At 37.2% G+C, this 19,260-nt stretch overlaps 1 protein-coding gene across 1 annotated transcript in view; it reads right to left on the bottom strand.

Annotated features, from left to right (window-relative positions):
- The window catches only part of LOC109429890 (uncharacterized), a 150,850-nt gene extending 131,940 nt beyond the window's left edge, over positions 1–18,910 (bottom strand). Inside the window, exons 1-2 of the mRNA XM_062849192.1 lie at positions 18,844–18,910; positions 17,395–18,798 (exon numbers count right to left, since the gene is read on the bottom strand). Of these exons, the coding sequence (XP_062705176.1) occupies positions 17,395–17,542 (148 nt within the window). The 5' untranslated portion in view covers positions 17,543–18,798; positions 18,844–18,910. The remainder of the gene's footprint in view (positions 1–17,394; positions 18,799–18,843) is intronic.
- Positions 18,911–19,260: the final 350 nt, after the last annotated feature.

Consider the following 19,260-nt stretch of genomic DNA (forward strand, 5'->3'; position numbering starts at 1 on the left):
TGCTCCACACAAATTTCAAAAATTTTGTATGGACAAAAGTCTACGAGGGGGGAGGGGGGTTGGGGTTCTGAGATGGCCAAAAATGAGTCTACGTAGTTTATGGACAGCGCCAAAGGAATGATGATGATGATGATGGTCCCGCCACATACCCCTACAAAGGTTTGAGCTAGACGATATATCCTTAAGATAATTATTAATTATGATCAATGAAATCAGATTTGCAAACTAAATAAGGTCTGATTCTTTTTACAGATATAAACAACATTATAATTTGTCATACTATACAGCAAAAACATAAATTTCAAAATACTGCTGCTCTCAACTACAGATGTTTGCAAGCGTTAATAGTGATCATGAAAGATCAGAAAATCAAAAATATTGCGAGGATTGATAACGTTCGCGCGATGTCAAAACAGTCGGCAATATTCTCATTCTCAAGAAATTCCCTCAAGGAATCCCTTGAGAAATTTCAGGAGGAATCTCTGTGAGAAATTCCTGGAAGAACCCGTGTAGGAATTGTTGGAGGAACTCCGAGGTGAATTTGTGAAGGAATTCCTGGAGGAATCTCTGGAAATATTTCTGGAGGACCCCGTGGCGAAATTTCTGAAGGAATCCCTTGATGAATTCCTAGATGAGTTAGCACTTATTCCAAGAAGAAGTCCTGGAGGAATTTCTGGAGAAATTACCCACAGAACTCTCTGGGGGAGTTCCTATAGGAATTCCTGGAAAACTTCCTGGAGGAATCCCAGAAGAAAATTTTGGATGAACTCTTGGTAAAATTACCTGAAGGAGTTTTCAGCGAATTCCGCCTGAAGGAATTCCAGAATAGCTCCTGAAGAAATTTCCGAGAAACTTCCGGGAAACTCGTGGAGGATTTTACGGGAAGTCTTGGAGGAATTTCGTAGGAATTTGTAGAGGTATTCTCGGAGAACATCACGATGAGTTTCTAAGGAACTCCTGGAGGAATTTCCGAGGAACTGCTGGAGGAATTATTGGGTAATTTCTAAGGAACTTTGGAAGGAAATTACGAGAAACTTCTGGAGGAATCCCTGATTTTTTTTCGGAACTCGTGGAAATATGCACCAGTAAGTCCTTTAGTAATATTCGGGATAATCCTGAAAAAATCCCACGGAAATCCTGGGGAGGAGCACGCATTATTGCTGGAGAACTTCTTGGCGAACTCCTGAAATAGAAGGCCAGGATTTCCAGTGCAATAATTGAGGAATTCCCAGGAAAATCCTGGGGTACTCTACCACAAATGCTGGAAGAATTCTTGAGGTACTTCTGAAAAAAATCGCGTGATATTCCTGGGGCGCCATGGAGAATGCTCCTGGCCTCATTCTCCGAAACTTCTGGAAGATTTCCCGTTGAACTGGATTTTTTTCTGGAAGCAATTCTCGAGGTACTCCTGGAGGAATTTCTGCTGAAACTGTGGAAAAATTCCCTGGAGGAATTTCCGAGGATCTTTAAGGACTTTTTGGAGAACACCAAGAGAAAATTTTACAACTAATTCTTGGAAATATCGCAGAAGAAAATCTAATAGAACTCCAGGAATACATCCAGATGGAACTGCTGGAGAAATCCGAGAAAGAACTCCTAGGAAGAACCTCAAAAGAAACTTTTGTAAAAATTCCTTATGAAATGATTCTTTCTCGTAAAGATCCATAACATTTTGGTGGAATTGCAGAACTTCCTAGGAATGCAAAACTTCTCGGAATGCCGGAAAAATAAATGACAACTGCTTCATAGTGTGCATGTTTCTATTGTATTGTATTCTATTCTATTCTATTCTAGTGCTTGTTCAACCAGTTTTAAAAAGCAACCTGGAAATACTGCTTCAGGCCCACTGTGCAGACTACTGGATTACCTTCCAGGTAATGCAAAAAAAAAAAAAACAGGGCAATCAGGCTATTCACTTATGAATAACATGATTGACGTAATGTATCCAATTTTATAAAAGAAGAAACGAGGACAACCGTACCAATCGTTTCGTTATCCGGGGAGTGATACAACTGCTTCTTAGTGTGTGTGTGTTTTTGGAAAAAGTCATGAAGCTTGTTTTTACTGCGTGTAATTGAATTTATTGAAATTCAGAGATTGGGATTTGGTATGATGGGGTCTCCAGTTAGCCTAGTGGATAAAGCTATGGATCGCCAATCCGGAGACGGCGGGTTCGATTCCCGTTCCGGTCGGGAAAATTTTCTTGACTCCCTGGGCATAGAGTATCATTGTACTTGCCTCACAATATACGAATTCATGCAATGGCAGGCAAAGAAAGCCCTTCAATTCATAACTGCGGAAGTGCTCAAAAGAACACTAAGTTGAAGCGAGGTAGGCCAAGTCCCAGTGGGGGCGTAGAGCCATAAAGAAGAAGAAGAAGAATGCAGTGATTTCCAGAGTAATAATGGACGAATTCCCAGAAAAATCCTGGGGCGCTCTACCACAAATGCTGGTGGATTTCTTGGGGTACTACTGAAGAAATTCGCTGGTTTTCCGGGGGGGTGGGCACCATGGAGAATGCTCCTGGACTCATTTCCGGAACTTCTGGAGGGCTTCCCGTTGAACTGCAAAAAAATGTGGGAAGCTATTCTCGAGGTACTCCTGGAGGATTTTTTGCGGAAATTCTGGAGAAATTCCCAGAGTAATTCTGGAGGAATTTCCGAGGATGATTTAGGAATTCTTGGGGAACTCCAGAAGAAAATTTTACAACCATTTCTTGGAAATATCGTAGGAGAAATTTTAATAGAACTCCAGGAAAAAATCAGACGGATCTGCTGGAGAAATCCTAGAAAGAACTCCTGGAAGAACCTCAAAAGAAACTTTTGTATAAATCCCTTATGAAACGATTCCTTATCCAAAAGATCCTTAAGATTTTGGCGGAGTTGCAGAAATTCCCAGGAATCCAAACTTCTAGGAATGCTGGAAAAACAAATGACAACTGCTTCATAGTGTGCGTGTTTCTATTCTTTTCTATTCTAGTGCTTGCACAACCAGTTTTAAAAACCATGCTGGAAATACTGAAATTGCTTCAGGCCCACTGTGCAGACTACTGGATTGAAAGGTAGTTCAAAAAATCAGGGCAATCAGGTTATAAATAACAACTTATAAATAACATGATTGCATAATGTTTCGAATTTTAAAAAAGAAGAAACGGGGACAACCATACCAATCGTTTCGTTATCCGGGGAGTGATACAACTGCTTCATAGTTGGATGGTTTATGAAACAGGTTGTGAAGCATATTTTAACTGCGTGTAATTGAATTTATTGAAATTCAAAGATTGGGATTTGGTATGATAAAACAGAGTAAGAGCTTATAGAGCTCGAAGGTCTTGAATCCCGAATAGTTTGGATGACCACCACCAATAGTTTAGATCACCAAGTGAATGTTGATCAGTTATCAGAATTACACTCTGAGGCACTAGAAGTAGCGTAGGTGTTATTTCGCGAGCATTCGTTACAATAAAAATATCCAAAGATATACAGATATTGCGACGCATACTTCAGAATACATTGGGGTCCAGTTATTTATCAGTGGGCACCCAACGAGCAATACAGATACTTGTAATTATGCCGATTGAGTGAAGAGCTTGAAGGACCAAATTCCAGAATAGTTTGGAAAAGCTGGATTGGAATATCCCATGAATGTACCAAAAGCATTATAGTTGTGCACTGAGGCTCCATCAGCAGAATAGACTACATTCCACAAATATTTTTTTTTTACAATTGATTGAGCTTGCTTGATTAGCCGCCCGCAGTTGCTACTCCAGTATCGCCAGATCAGCTACACGCACACAAGGAACCAATGAGATAGCTGATTGGGACTAACAGCACGCTTAAACTGCTCCGCACATCGCATGAGTAACAGTTACTCACTGTGGCGTATCGCTGCAAATCCGGGAGAATGTGTGAAAATTATGTGTACGTCATACTCACGCCGTGAGCTGATGACCAGTTACACATTTTTGAGCTCTTGGCTTGTGTTGACAAACGCTCCAAAAAGCGAGCGTTTGTCAATTTTCCAACAATAAAAAAATAAAAAAAATAAATTTGATTGTGTTGATCACCAGAAGTCCCACTAAAAGTAAGTAATACAAACTTAAACCGAAAGAATAAAGAAATTATATGTTGTTTTTGTTTAAATTTAGGCACTTTGGTATGCTCGTGATGGATAAATCGCTACCGGTACCGGAAAAAGCACCTGATTCAGAACCGCAACGAGTTGGGTCGATAGGTTTGTATTTAAAGTATTCGTGCTTTATTATGTATAAAAGAATAATAAACTTCAATTTTACATTATTTCAAACCATTGTTATCTTATTTATCGAAAAAATCATTTAAAAAACAATAAATTTAGTCAAATGTGTAACTATCACACATTTCCGAAGCAAGCGAAGCATTCGCACTTATGTGTAACAGTTACTCATTCTTCCGGAATGGTGACGAAACGCTTCAATGTGTGAAGCTTACTCATGCTGCTTTGGCTTTCAAGCATTTGCTCAAAAATGAGTAAGGCCCCACTTGCTCACTTTAGGAGTGCCATGGGATGAATACAAATTTGAGTAGATCTTGCTCATTATTGAGTGGACCGACCTCTGCGTGAGGCATCTTCAGTGTATGAGCGTTGGTGGTCTTGTATTTTTATGCGGCAATGGCGCCTGCTGCGTCAGGTTGCAGGTCAATGGGGAAGGGGAGGGAAGTGATGATTGCAATCGCTTGCCCACATCAGGCCGTTGAATCCTCTGCGCCTGCACAAGGTCATGCGGATGTTGGTGTGTTGGTGGGAAATGTTTATTTTTGGTACATGGATCATGCATTGGTGCAAGGGTGCCAGGCGTAAAGCGATAGATTGTGTGATGATTACTGTGAAGTGGCACAGTCCGCTTGGTTGCATAACTTGTAGGCGTTATATGATAGATTGACACTGTGCTGTGAGTGATGAAAGTTGGAAGGAAGGGAAACGGCTTTTTTCAATCCGTTTCTGGTTCTAGCGATCGCTACGAACATACGAATATACATGAGATGTAGATGTAGGAGAGAGAGTGAGAGAGAAAATAGATAGAAAGATACAAAGTAGGAGGAAAGGGACGAGCCAGGGATTGAACCCAGGACCTTCTGCATATGAATCAGAAGCGGTAGCCACTAGACCACCAAGCTCGTCTTCCACGAATATTTATTTTTACAATTAACTACAAACTTCAAAGTGTATTGGAGGCCATTTGTATTTCACGGAATGACCACAACACTGAGTTACTCGTAGCATTGCGAGGTCTAATAGACATGAACGTGACTAAATTTCTTGAACAGAGTGAGCACAAAGGATGGTAGATCCCATGGATCTTAAAAAAAATGAATTCCAGAGTAGTTTGGATGACCTACATCAACCAATCCATGTACCATTAATTTTCAAGGGGTGCTTTGAGATTTTTTGAGTACTGTAGACTATGTTCTGTGATCATTCATCATGCGTAAAATTTTGTTCAGAATGTAGGATTTGTGACACAAGCTTCAGAGTACTTTGAAGGCCTCAGAATAGCTGTGGGATGAAAACTTCAACAGACTATCCAACCCGACATCCGTAGTAGTTAATAATGGTAGAAATTTTCTAACGATCACCTAATGGAGTAGAGCAAACGGATTGATACACGTTATGGTGTGAAGCCAAATAAATCTCTATTAAGCCTCCAATCATCATTAACAATGTTCACGAAATGTTTGAATCCGCAAGTAACAATATGAGTAGGAAAAACATTACAAATGACGGTTTAAAAACGTTAACGAACACTGCCCACAAAAGTCTCGTTAAACAGATGATCACCACACAGTTCCGCACACAGAAGCCAACAATGATCGTCTAAATCATTTAACACCGCGACTTCAAAGCCCGTTTCAATTGAACCGCACAGCTCTCGCATTGATCGAATCACATAGACATTTTGGCCTAATAATGCAACGGTTCGCAGTGTAGGGTAAACAGGTATAATATGCCCCCCCTAAGCAGAAATGGCAATATATCTAAAACTATCGCCGTATTCCATCTATTGTCCACTGCAAATCGTTGTTCCTAAAGTCAGTGAAGTGTTGCATGCAAACTATGCCTTTGGAGGGGCGGCTATGGATGCTTTGGAACGTTTTTCGAAAACGTTCAAAAATTTGCCTTATCAAAACAAACGGGGCAATACGCCCCACCAAAAGAAAATCGTCCAGCCCCGTGATAAAACTGTCCCAGGGAATAATTCCACTACATGCTTATCCTAGGATGGTCTTTTAATAAGTGTTTAACTGCATAAAAGTTGTAAAATAACACAAGCGAACAGAGCTAGCTTCGTTTACAATGAAGTCAGTTTACAAGAGGTAAAATAGTACGCAAAAAGCCTCGATTTCAGACTTTTTGACATTTTTGTTGCTTTTCTGTACCAATTAACTAATGGATTAGCTTGATGGCAATTATTCTTCAACATTTAAGATTTCTAATCGATCACGCATGCGAAAAGCGCTTGAATCGCTAGAAAATGAAGGGGGGCGTTTTGCCCCGGTGGGGCGCATTATACCCTTTTACCCTAACACTTTCCTGGTGCTTAGTACTTGGAAAGCAAATAGCATGATTTGATTTCATAACTCAATCATCATTAGCCGCCAACCAGCTCTCAAAGTACGCACAGATGAAAGTATCGACTAACTTTTTTTTTACTTTCATTAATCCACGTGTAGTAAGACCCAGTGAAGCAAATACCAAATGCCGCCGCCGTTTCACCCTCATATTTTGTATGACGTCGTCGTCATCGTCTTTGGCGCCCAGACGTGTGTGGGGTGTTCGCTCTCGTATACGTTTATAATTTCAACGTTTCAATTATCAAAAGTAAGCGGCGAATTTATCCCTCTTGTGTGAGCTGGAAAGGTTTCCGCACGCCCCATCACAAGAAAGGCCCGATTGGATAACACTGATTAGCATTTTTATCGGTGTACGCTTTCATGTAGTTGCACTTTTTTTTCGCGAACTGCAAGATTCGTTTGCTCAATGGCCTTCGAGAAAGAAAAAAAATATGTACCCAGATTTCTTTTTTCGCGTTTGTGATGAGCAAGTATTAACTAGGTTTAATGTAAACGTAACACTTTCCTTCGTTACGTTAGGGATCAAGTGAAAACTGATCATTTTTTTAAATTTACTTCTTTATTCTCTGAAAACACGGAAAATTTAAACAATTCCAGGGGTAGATCTGTTGTATTGATAAGCAAGAATTTTCATCCGTCTGACCGTGGACCTGAAATGGAATTCTGGCACGAAGCATTGAGCATGAATGTACAATTCGTGGCTAACCCCATCAATAAAAATGGTTCAAAAGGAACTTGAAAATAGCTTACTGTTCTAAATTTGCTAAGGCGCCATCCACAAATTACGTAGCGCTCTAGGGGGACGGGGGGAGTACGACTGACCGTTGCGGCCTATACAAAAATTTTCGTACAAAAAGCGTTACGGAGGGGGTCGAAAAATGCCGATTTTAGCGTTACGTAATAATTGGATGCTGCCACTGTCAGAGTCTAAAATTTTTAGAACTCCAAAATTTGGAAATTTGTTAAATATTTTAAAGTTTCACGAGGATTCAGAAATTCCGGAAAACATTCGAAGACTGAATATACGAATACGATTCTGAAGTATACCTCGATTTAGTGGACCCTCGATTATATAGACCTTCGATTTTGTGTACAAATTTACCTCGATTTTATGTACATTTTTAATCGTAAAATTTTCCATATCCAATCAGTTTAAAACTTGCAGTTTGTATTATGATGACTTATGATGGAGGGATTTTCAGCTTTTTGACATGTGGAGCACTGCATATCAATACAACCGAATCTTTTTTGTCGTTTTTTTATGCTGCAACTCATTCAATTTTAAACCAATTGACCTGATTTTTTGTACACGGATAGTACTAATCGAGCCTACACGTGAACAAAATTTTATGAGAATTGGTTCAAAATTGATTGAGTGATAGCAAACGCTCGACCCGTGCAAAAAAAAAAACGGGCGTAAATTGTTTTGTGGAGCGCCCAAAATCTTATCTCATGCCATACTTAGTTTTATATATTTACCTTAATCTCATACTTTCCTTCCAGACTTCATTTTTTTATAATTATCTCTCACCTTGTCGATAATCACGATGAGCGGAATATATGGGGTGATTCTCTGGCGATACATAGATCCCTTGGCAATGATAACGTTTTTGACGGATGCATGCAAACTGACCATTCGCCAGACTTCTCCTCAAAGCTTTCTTACAAACTTTTTTCAACATTTCTTATGACTTTCTCACCAAGAATTGTAAAATATTAATGATATTTTTATTAAACCCCTTATGCTATTTTGAAGTGTACTCAGTTGATTGAATTCTCAAATTTGTAGCAAATTACATAAAAAGGTAATTGTAATGCTTCGGCAGATTACTGACAAGATGTGTGATAAATTATTTGTAGTGCTGTCATGGTGAAATCAAAGCTAGTAAGTCAAGTTTTCCCGATTCCAGTGCCCCTTTACTGGTACATTCCCATAGATGAATTCCTGGATGAAACTCTGAAGGAACCGCTTGAGCAATTCCTGAAGAAACTGCTGGAAAAAACTTCTGAAAGAATCCATGGATCAACGTCCCTGCTGAAATTTATGAAGTAATTCTAGGAATCATGTACCGACTTATCAAACCCTCTAAGCAGAATTTCCAACTAACAATCACCAGCCGCAAACAAGAATGCATGCTGAATTGTTGCTTTAAAATAGTAATTATAGCTGAACTAAAATTATGCTGTAGACATTACTGTACAAATGCTATTACAATTGAAAAAGTAGCCAATGTTCAAATTTTCGTGTTGGTATTAACAATGATAACTAAAAACACTTTTCAAGCATTCAATAAGATATTTATTCGACTCGCAGTAATTCTTTTACAACATAGTTTAACAAGACTTTTTTCTGCTTCTTGTTAAGTTCATGTAAAAATTAGCACATATATCTGTATAACCCTACCCAATCCCGCCTTTAGACGGGGTATAGTTTGAGCATTTTTGTTATTTTTGTATCGTGGAAAATCTTTTTTTTTATATTTTTGGCTGATATTTAGGACTGTTCTGTATATCTCAAAATAGTTTTTGGTGTATTTTAAAGCATTTTTACATTTTTTAAAAATCTTAGAAAAATTGATTAGTCACCTTTTAGAAGTCAGTGTTTATTTTGTATTGAATCGCTACAATTAACATATTTTAAATTTTTCCCAAATCATTCTATTTTTGTTTAATGGTTTAAGGGAATCGAATACACTCTAAAATAATTTTTCTTAAAATTACACGGAAAATAAAATTTTCTGTGAAAAAAATTTAAAATAATCATATTTCAACAATAATCATAAAATCTCAAAATGTTTTCATCTCAAAAAATCTGTTCTCCAAATTGGCTTCCAGGAAAAATATAAAAGTGTGGGGATGTTCAAAAATAAAAATTAGAAAATTCAAAAACTGAAAATCACGAAATCGAGAATTGAAAAGAATCATCTTCCAAAACATGTTTAAATCGATTTTAGATGACGAAAAATGATATTTAGATCAAAATCAAAAATTTGGGTATTAGAGGGATAATGTGTTTTTCACAAGTCAAATAAGCGCTTTCGTTCCATCATACATCGACTCAGAGTACATGATGCAAAACACGTGGTTTTTTACTGAACAACAGCTGAACTAATCTGTTGTTCAGTCGTTAACCATAATGTTGTGCTAAGTCACCACTGCTGAATAGGAGTCGAAGTCTGCGGGAAGTTTATGTTTTGATTTGAGCGCTGCAATTCATCATCTCTAGGATGGCGCAGATAGGAAAGCATGCGGCTGACAATCGACGGGTCTTGAGTTCGAATCTGGATTTAGGTAAATTTATGTGTAGTTATTATTCCACAATATTTGTTCACAGCATTAAGTTCCTTATGATTGGAAATTTAAAAAAATCATTTTTTATTTTTTTATCATTTTTGCTAAAGCTGAATAACAGCTTTACTATATAGTTGTAAAACGATTTAACAACAAACAGTTCAGTTGGTACACAACACTATGCTTTATAGTTTCTACAAATTATCCAAATGTTATTCAGCATCATGCTGAATCAATTCGTCGTGAAGGTGCTTGTAAAATGAGTGATTGTTAGTTGGGAATACCATCTTTAATGAGTGTAATCATCTCATAGAAGAATACCCGTCAGAATTTCTGATAAAATCTCTGTGTGCAAGAATGCTTTTCCACAAGAATTTTTATAAGAATCTCTGAAGACTCTGTGGAAAAATATCAGAAGGAATCCTTAAAGGGGTTCATAAGCCTTTTTTTCTAGACTCCAAGGTTTTCGAGCAATTTCTGGAAGAGAAATGACTTGAAGGAATATCTAAGGCAATGTGAATCAATTCTTGGAGAAAATTCTTTAGGAAGCTTCTGAGAAAATTTTGAAGGAGTTCTGAATTTCTGAATCATAATGTATCCGTGAATCATTTTCTAAAAAAAATCCATAAAGTATTTCTGCGAAAATCCATGTTTTCTAGATGAATTCTGTGAAGAATTTATGTTTCTTCCATGAAAGAAAAAATCTGAAGAAATTCTTAGATGAATTTCTGGAACAATCATTGCAAGAATTTTTAAAAGAAATTTTTGAAGTATTTTCTAAAGGAATCCATACAACATTTTTGGAAGGTATCCGTGCAAGACATTCATAAGGAGTTCTTGGAGAAATTTCTGGAGGACATTCTCAAGTCTAAAGAAATCCATAGAAAATTCTGTGAAAGAATTTCTGACTGAATTTCTTCAGAATTTCCTGGATGATTTTTTGAAGTAACCCGACTAGAAGATTCTAACAAAAAGATGACATAATTATAACAGACCATGATATGTATAACTCATCATATATATAAAAGCCCAGAGTTGTCTGTCCTTCCGTCACGCTCTGAAACGTTTCATTGTAATGTTTCACAGAATAAAAGCTTTAATAACCATTGCACTGTAGCATTGTACCTGTGTTGAAATGGTGCATCATTGGTTTGATGCATCGTTGCATTGGTCGTACATCAATGCATTGTAGGATTTTTAAAGCATTGTTAGGTTAAATCAATTCAGCAGTTTCTAGAATTTTCTTCCCATCCTATGTATCAGAACCCTACAACAGTCATTTACAGTCAAAAGGTGGATGCTTGGAAGTATACCTTCTGGCGCTTCTCCATGAGATGCCCAATGCTGTGAAATATTTCACATATGCATTGATGTAATAGCTTTCGTGGAATCTTTTAAAAAGTTTCCTTCTAGAAGATTCTGTGAATAAAAATCATATATATGAAATCCCAGAGTTGTCCGTTCTTCCGTCACGTTTGAAATGTTTCGTTGAACTGTTCCACATGGTTATACAAGTATTATCTTTCCATTGTTCCATCGTACATTGGTGCATTGTTGTATTTTTGCATTGGTGTATCGTATTTTTGCATCGCTGCATTTTTGCATTGGTGCATCTTTGCATTGGTGCATCTTTGCAATGCTGCATCAATCCTGTAGAAAGATCGAGAAGTTTCTTTCATTCTATGAATTAGAACCCTACAACAGTAATATACAAGCCAAGGTGAGATATGTAATAGTATACCTTCTGGCGCTTTCGAAAGAGGTGCATCATGCTGAGTGAAATATTTCATGTAGCACAAGAAAGCTTCTAGAAAATTCCTTCTAGGAGATTGTAGGATTTTCTTGATTGTATAAAAAAAAACTACTTTTATTTAGGAACGTGGCTAGCCACGTTGGGTTTGCTAGTTGTGATATAATCATGTTTAACATCATTGGTGTTTAAAAATATTATAACTCAATTGCATCATATTGTGTTATAAATGTTGTTCAATAACTCATTATGAAATAATTTAGTTCTGATTATTTGACATTCAGAACATCATTTTACACAATTGTATCAAAATACAGGTACTCTTCGATATAACGTACAAAAAAGTTTTCTGTTTGTACGTTATATCGAAGTGTACGTTATATCGAAGCAGAGAAAAATTTAATATTTTTTATGCTAATATCCCAAGAAACAATTTTTGCTTTAAGAAATGTTTCTCAAAGCAACGTTATTAAACTGGAAGTCGTATTATATTTGAATAATTTTGAAATAAAACTGTTCTTCAACTCTTGTTCGCCCAAAAATGAGAATCTATTCAACGTCAACCGGTCTATAAGCACGATGAAATGAATGTTTATACAATGATCGTACATCGGTTGTGAAACTCTTGTTCAACGTTAGAACCATCAGCAATTTACACAAACATCATAAACTTTACTTCAACGTTTATTAAACAATGTTGTATGACGCTATTTGTTTAATCATTTAAGAATGGTTTTAGAAACCTTTATTGTGCACTGGCAGCATAGCGCATAATAACAAGCTTTTTTCGATGTTTATTCCACCATAATACAATCAAAACATGCTGGAGCCGTGAAACAACTTACGAAATTTATTTCTATTTATAGATATGATTTTATAATTGCTACAAAAACGATTCTTAAACGTTTCTTCAACATCATGTTACATCATGTAACAATAAAATGAGAAAATGATTTAACTTTCAACATTTCTGCATTTGTGTCTGGAATAGCTCTCTCTGATTATGTACCCCCAACATCTTTATTTCATTACATTTTATGGGACAAATCACATCAATGGAAAGACTCGAACTCTGGATCTTTGGGTTCACACTCGTCTGCATCCGCGCTGCTTCAATCCGAATTACATGAATCGGCAGATTTGAAGCAGTATATAAATATTCAATTCCTGAGTCGAATAATTACCGTACATATGCTGCTTAAACATTGCTTACATATTTTATTCAACTAATTGTCTTCATAAACATTGAAGTTGATCAATGTTTGAATAATTGTAACCGCAACGTTTAATCGTAAGGCATACATGCTAATTATTTTGCTAGTGTGTCAGTAATTCACGGTGTTGTGTTGTAAGATTGGTGTCGCTTCGAACTTTTTTTTTATTTGAACGTCCAAATAAGTGAACTTTATTTATTTTCACTGCTCCTGTTTTGTGTCGGGAGAATATGTAAAACTTGTGTATATCTCCAGGCAACTATAGGATATGGACATAAGGAAGATATGCCCGGTTTGACCGGTGGCAACAAAGTGGATAGAGTAGATTGTCAACACCAAACAGAGGAGCCGCCCAGGAGCCGCCCAGAATCCACTTCAGCTGATTTTTCTGGTGTTTTTGTTACCGATTTTGCTGCCGTTGAAGCGTGTAGTGTAAAAGGTAAGTCAGAATGTTTTTAAAAGTGTGAAGAGTGTGATATTTAGAGCTGCTGCAAGAAGTTTGTTTGGTCTTCAAACTTGTAGCCGCGGTTGCTCTTTTTAGGCTCCTAATCAGCAATCGTGTTTACAAAAAGGGGCAGGGCGAACAACGATTATTAAGTGACACAGTACCACTGCTAATCAACATTGCTTGAATAAAAGTGTAACATTTGTATTAAAGAAACATGGTAATATCTTGTTGTTAAGCTATATCAGTGTAGTTGAATAAAATGATCAAGCAAAAGTTGTTAAACTTTAAATAGGCTACTTGTTCCATTGAAGATCTTATGTGGAATAACGGCATCTGATACGTTGGGAGCAGCTTGTATTCTATCATTATTATAGCACTATTAGACAGATGATGTGAATATTTAAGCAACTGTTTTTAAACTTTTATACCATTGGTTATTCAATGAGCAGAAATATGTTTAACTAACGTGCAGTTTCCACTGCATGAAACATTTATTCGCCATTTTGTTCAACATAAACTCTTGTACAACTGTCGGCGCCTTTATAGCACATTTAATCAACTGACATGCTTATTAATGATTTTGAATTGTTACTTGGGATTGATGTATTCGACGTAAAATTAATCCCAAATAATGATTTCGGTGAAGTTCACAAAACCAATAATGAAAAACTTGAGTTTTGACAAAAAAGTCATTTCGTTTTTTGTGCTTCGATATAACGTACATTTTGCATCGATATAATGTACACTAAATTTTTCCCAAAATATCGCTAATTCTGGGTAGCAAAGCCAATGCTGCAACAAAACATTGATTTGAGCGATTTCGTAGTTTATCTAAGGGTTATTCGTGGGAAAAATATAATTTTTCAATGTTGTACGTTATATCGAAGCAAAATGTACGTTATATCGAATTCGCTATATCGAGGGTACGCTATATCGAGGGTACGTTATATCGAAGAATACCTGTATGATAGAAACTAGTTTTCTTGAAGCTTAAATTTATATCATATTGTGTTATTATTTTGATCTGATTATAACAAAATAGGTTATTGTTTTGATTAGATCGGTGAACTTTTTGTTACAGTTTTAGTTATTTTAACATCATTCTGCACCTAGTTTATAACAAAATAAGTTATAGAAAAAAATCATAACATCATAACACAATGTGTTATAAACTTGATATATTTTCCTAGTCGGGAAATCTATGAGGAGTTTCCAAAGGAGGTTCTGAAAGCATTTCTTTAAAAATTCCTGGGATTTTTTTTCAGGAACGTATGAACGAATCCTAGGACGGATTTCAGCAAGGGTCCATGAAAGAATTATCGAAAATCTGTGATTTTTTTTTTTCAAAGTAATCCCTGAAGAAATAAATAAATTTCTGGAGATATGTCAGAATAAATTTTTAGTCAAAATTATTATAAAAACCATGAGAGATTTTCTGAAAGAATCCTTCGAAAAATTTGTGAAGGAACCCCTAGGGCAGTTTCTATAGAAGTCCCTGCAGAAAATTTCCGAGCGGATTTCGTCATTTTTATGAGTCTTTTGAAACATTTTTTGAAAAACTCTGGAATAGTTTCTGAGGGCATCGCTGAAAGTTTTATTAAAGGCATCTCTGTAGAAAAAAACTTTTGAATAAATGCATGAAGCTATTTTTTTAAGGAATCCATGAACAAATTTTTGGAAGAACCCCTAGAACCCCTGCTCAAATTCATGGATATTTTTTTGGAAAAAATTAAGGAATTTCGGAAGGAAAACATGCACACTTTGAAAGAATTTTTTGTGGAATTTGTAGAATAGGAGGAATTTATTAACAAATCCCTGGAGAAATTTTTCGAATGAATCCTTGGAAGATTTTTGGGAGAATTCATGTGGAAATTTTTGGTCAAATACTCGGACAAATTTTCGAAAAAAAATAGATTTTGGTATTTTCTGGTAAATTTTTGGTAGATTTTCTAAAGGAATCTCTAATAAATTCTCCAAACGAGAATTTCCTGAAAAAATACCCAGAGGCAGTGCTGAAAATGTCATTTGGACTCATCTAGCGGCACAAGCGATAAAATATTCTCAGGATCAGCTTCTAAAATCAGCTGCAGGTGGTTGAATTTAGAAATGTCCAGATGTCATTTCCAACACTGTCCAGAGGAATTCCTGAAGTAATCCCAGGGCGAATTTCTCAAAAAAACATCTGAAAGGATATGTAAAAATCATGGTAAAGCATTGGTGAAGCAATTCATGCTTGATTTCGTAAAATAATTCTTTGTGACGTTGTGTACGTTTTGGGTAAAAAAGGACCCTAACGCCAAAGGAGGCTTAAATAACACTGCAGAATGGCAACAAAAGGCGACCGAGCAGATAGCGGTACAAACCTACACTACTTGTACAAAAAGATCGTTCGGCAAATACAGCACAACCAGTAACCACGCTCTATCAAGTGGTTGTCACGAACTTCTAAATTTTCAAAGTAACCCCTTGAATAATTTCAGAAGGGATCCCAGTAGGAATTTCAGAAGCATCGTTTAGGAATTTTTTTGGAGCAATTCGTAAAAGAAATCCAGTGTAAATCCTCGGAGAAATTTTCGCAGGAATTCCTGAATGAATTTTCAGTTTTTCTTTTTGAGACATTTATGCCAATAACGTTATTGTGCATGTCCATTGCCCAAAATATGTATTGGAGCTTAAATCAACCATACATATTTTAGGAGTCAAAAGGTTTTGCTCATGCCAAGCTAGCGAGATAGTGTTTTATTCGTTATTTAGCGAGACTTATTAGTATATGCCAACAACTTTGAGCCTTTTGTCAAAAACTCAGTTTTCATGCAGGTTTTATATGTTTTGGTACATTTTGGTATACAATTTAAATTAAAAAATCTATTTCGCTTCGATTTTATGTAAAATTCGATTTTATAGACATTTGGAAAATTGAAATGCCCACTAAATCGAGGTATACCTGTACTATGCTTGTACTCCAAAACAAAAAACTTTCCGGAGGATTTAGCTGGCTGCAGGCCTGCAGTAAGTAAACAATTGCAATCATCACTCCTTACATTGGCCATGACCACCTATCCCGCCAAGGAATAAAAGATCACCAACACTGTCACACTTAAGATGCCTGTTAGTCTCACGCTAGGTCCCATGCAAATATCTCATCGCATCGGTTCCTTGTCTGAGTGTAGAAAATCTAGCGACACCGGAGTAGCAACTGCTTAGCAGTACAAATTCAAGTTCAACTATGGAACGAGCTCACCAGTAAATTGTGTCTAGAACAAAAGTGCCTGGCATCGAAGCAGTCTTTGTTAATAATTTTCAAACACCTCAGATCATTACTTTATGAGTTTACTAGGAAAACTGAGAAAGAACCACCAAAAATCCTAGTTAGTAAAGAGTGAAAATTCCTAAAAAGAATCCACCGTCTTCCAGAATACTGTCAAGAAACGAAGCGAAAAATCTACAAGCTTTTTGAAAAAATCAAAGCAAAAATCTTCCTATACAAAATTAAAATTACTGTACGTACATTCATAACTAATTGCACCGCACAGCCATTTACACTCAATAAGTGCTCCGCCAGGGCATAGATCTGAAGACCCTTGCCCTAGTGAACAAGGCTTTGAGCTACTAATCTAAAGAGAGCGAATTCGATTCCCGATCCGATCAGGAATTTTTTTCAACATTCTGGGGCATAGTGTATCATTGTTCTATACACCATACAAGTTTAGGCAGGGCAAGGGAAAAAAACCCTTCAATTTATATATCTAGAATTTCTCAAAGAAAACTAAGTTAGAGATACGAGAAAATTTCAAGTGGGATAATAGAGCCAGAAATAAAAAGAGAAATGAAAAATGAGAGATTTTTTTGAGCTAAATGAATGTTCTCCATGTGTAGATTTATGTATATAGAGGTGGTTATTTATTAACTCATGTGAACATTTCTAACGGTCAATAATCATCTGAATCTAATCTAAACCAAAAATGCTAATGTACACTATTAAGACACATTTTTTGTTATCATTTGTATCAGTGTAGGAGTACGATGCCCGCTGTAATTAATGTGAGCACAAAAAGCCAACTTCGCCAGCAGAAGACTTACCGAAATCTTGTGCTGGAGACTCCTCGCCAGAAACTTCCGGTACACGCATCAAAGCCAGCATCAAAATCGCCGAACTAATTGCTGCCAGAAGATGCATCTTTGACCGAGGCCACCACAACCGGTTCAGAATCAAGCTACTGGAATCCATATCGGCGCCGTTGGTTTAATTTATACTACTTTTTATTCACTCCGTCGATGATTGCTCTATGATTGCGGTTGTTTTGGTTAAATGGCCGATGTGAAAACACTTCTCTTTCCTATCCCTCAGCACATATTCTCAAACCAAACAAAAAAAAACGAGAAAATTAATTCAATTTCCGAGTTGATTCTTTTTCCACCCGCAAGCTCTGATTGAACTAGTTCAGCATGATCATTATCATAATTGAGCGCTTCTCTCTTTCTCAAGAAACGGATGTTGATTCAGAACACGATATGATCATATTTCATCACAACGGCGCAACGATTTAATTCCAACTGAATTTTCTCCGGAGCACTCTCAGGCGGCACAAACTGCAGTTATATTCTGCTTTCGTTTCAAGCAGGCACAGACAGGCGGCGGTTCAGGGTGATATCAACGAGCGAGAGGTCATCAAGCGACGAACCTCACTAATTAATCCTTCTTCTCAGCGTGACACCAAAGTCCCTTAATTTGTCCTCATAAACTCCAGCGTATACTCGCGAGCTCGACCACGACGGTAGTCAATAAGTAACTTCTGGTTAATCCCGCTATTCCAGACCGCGCGCACTCGACTCGACTCGTCGTTCCCTGTACCTTCACAGCATCACCATGATCAATGACCGGTAGACAGAGTGTCTTGTTCTTCTTACTAGCACCGAAAGAGGTCCGTCGAAGGGATTGAGGGGCACCCACCACGTACCACACAGAACACAAAAACACAGCACAAAAACAAGAGGACCCGTCCCGTCGTCTGCGTCGTTCGAAAGCAACACACGAGAGAGCAAATTATTCTATCACGTCGCTTGCTTGCTTGCTTCTGCACGCGTCGGCAACCATACTGGAACTGAACCGAGAGGTCCGTGGGGTCTGCACAAACGGTGTATGGTGCATCATCGCCCGCCGTTGAAGTTCGAGCTTGTTTCTCTTGGCTGGTTCGCTGGTTGGCTGGCGGTTGGGATGTCTGTGAGCGCTCTCACTATGCACGGTCCACAATGGGACAGTGCTCGAGTAAATGCGATCAGAATCTCTTTGTTCTAGGGAAGTGGAACCGTCTCGGCAGGGCTCCTATTTTGGGCACTTTTCTGCTATAACTCAACCAATTTGAAACCAATTGATACATATTTTGGAACGCGATGAGATACGTATAGTATAGTACCCTTCTTTATTATGCCAAGCGTCCATTATGCTAAATGACCGTTATGCCAAATGACTTTATGCCAAGTGACCTTATGCCAAACGGCCTTATGCCAAATGACTTTATGCCAAATGACACAGACTCTCGCTATCCTATATGTTTTACATTAATTTTAACAATTCACTTATTTCTCTTATTTCACTGTTTTCATCAAAAAATGATCAATTAAGTATTTCTTCAGATAGGGTGACTTTGGGTATTATCGGCAGCTTTGTTCTCTTCGTCATGAGGGATTTTTGTCGGTCGAATTGCCTGAAACTTGGTGGCATAATTCAGTTTGGTTTGGAAAGATTTGAGGCTAATTTTGAGATCAACAGGTTCAAAAAAAAAAACAACTCAAGTCAAAGAGAACAAAACAGCCGAAAATGCGTAGGTTCTCCTAAGTTAACTTTACCATTTGCAATTCCTATAAAGGTACTTTAGAAACTTGTCTGAGTAATCTTCCACTCGTTCTTGGAGATGTTTGCAAAACATTCAAAAGTACATCCATAAG

The sequence above is a fragment of the Aedes albopictus genome, chromosome 2 (genome assembly GCF_035046485.1).
Source record: "Aedes albopictus strain Foshan chromosome 2, AalbF5, whole genome shotgun sequence".
Taxonomy (NCBI): Eukaryota; Metazoa; Arthropoda; class Insecta; order Diptera; family Culicidae; genus Aedes; species Aedes albopictus.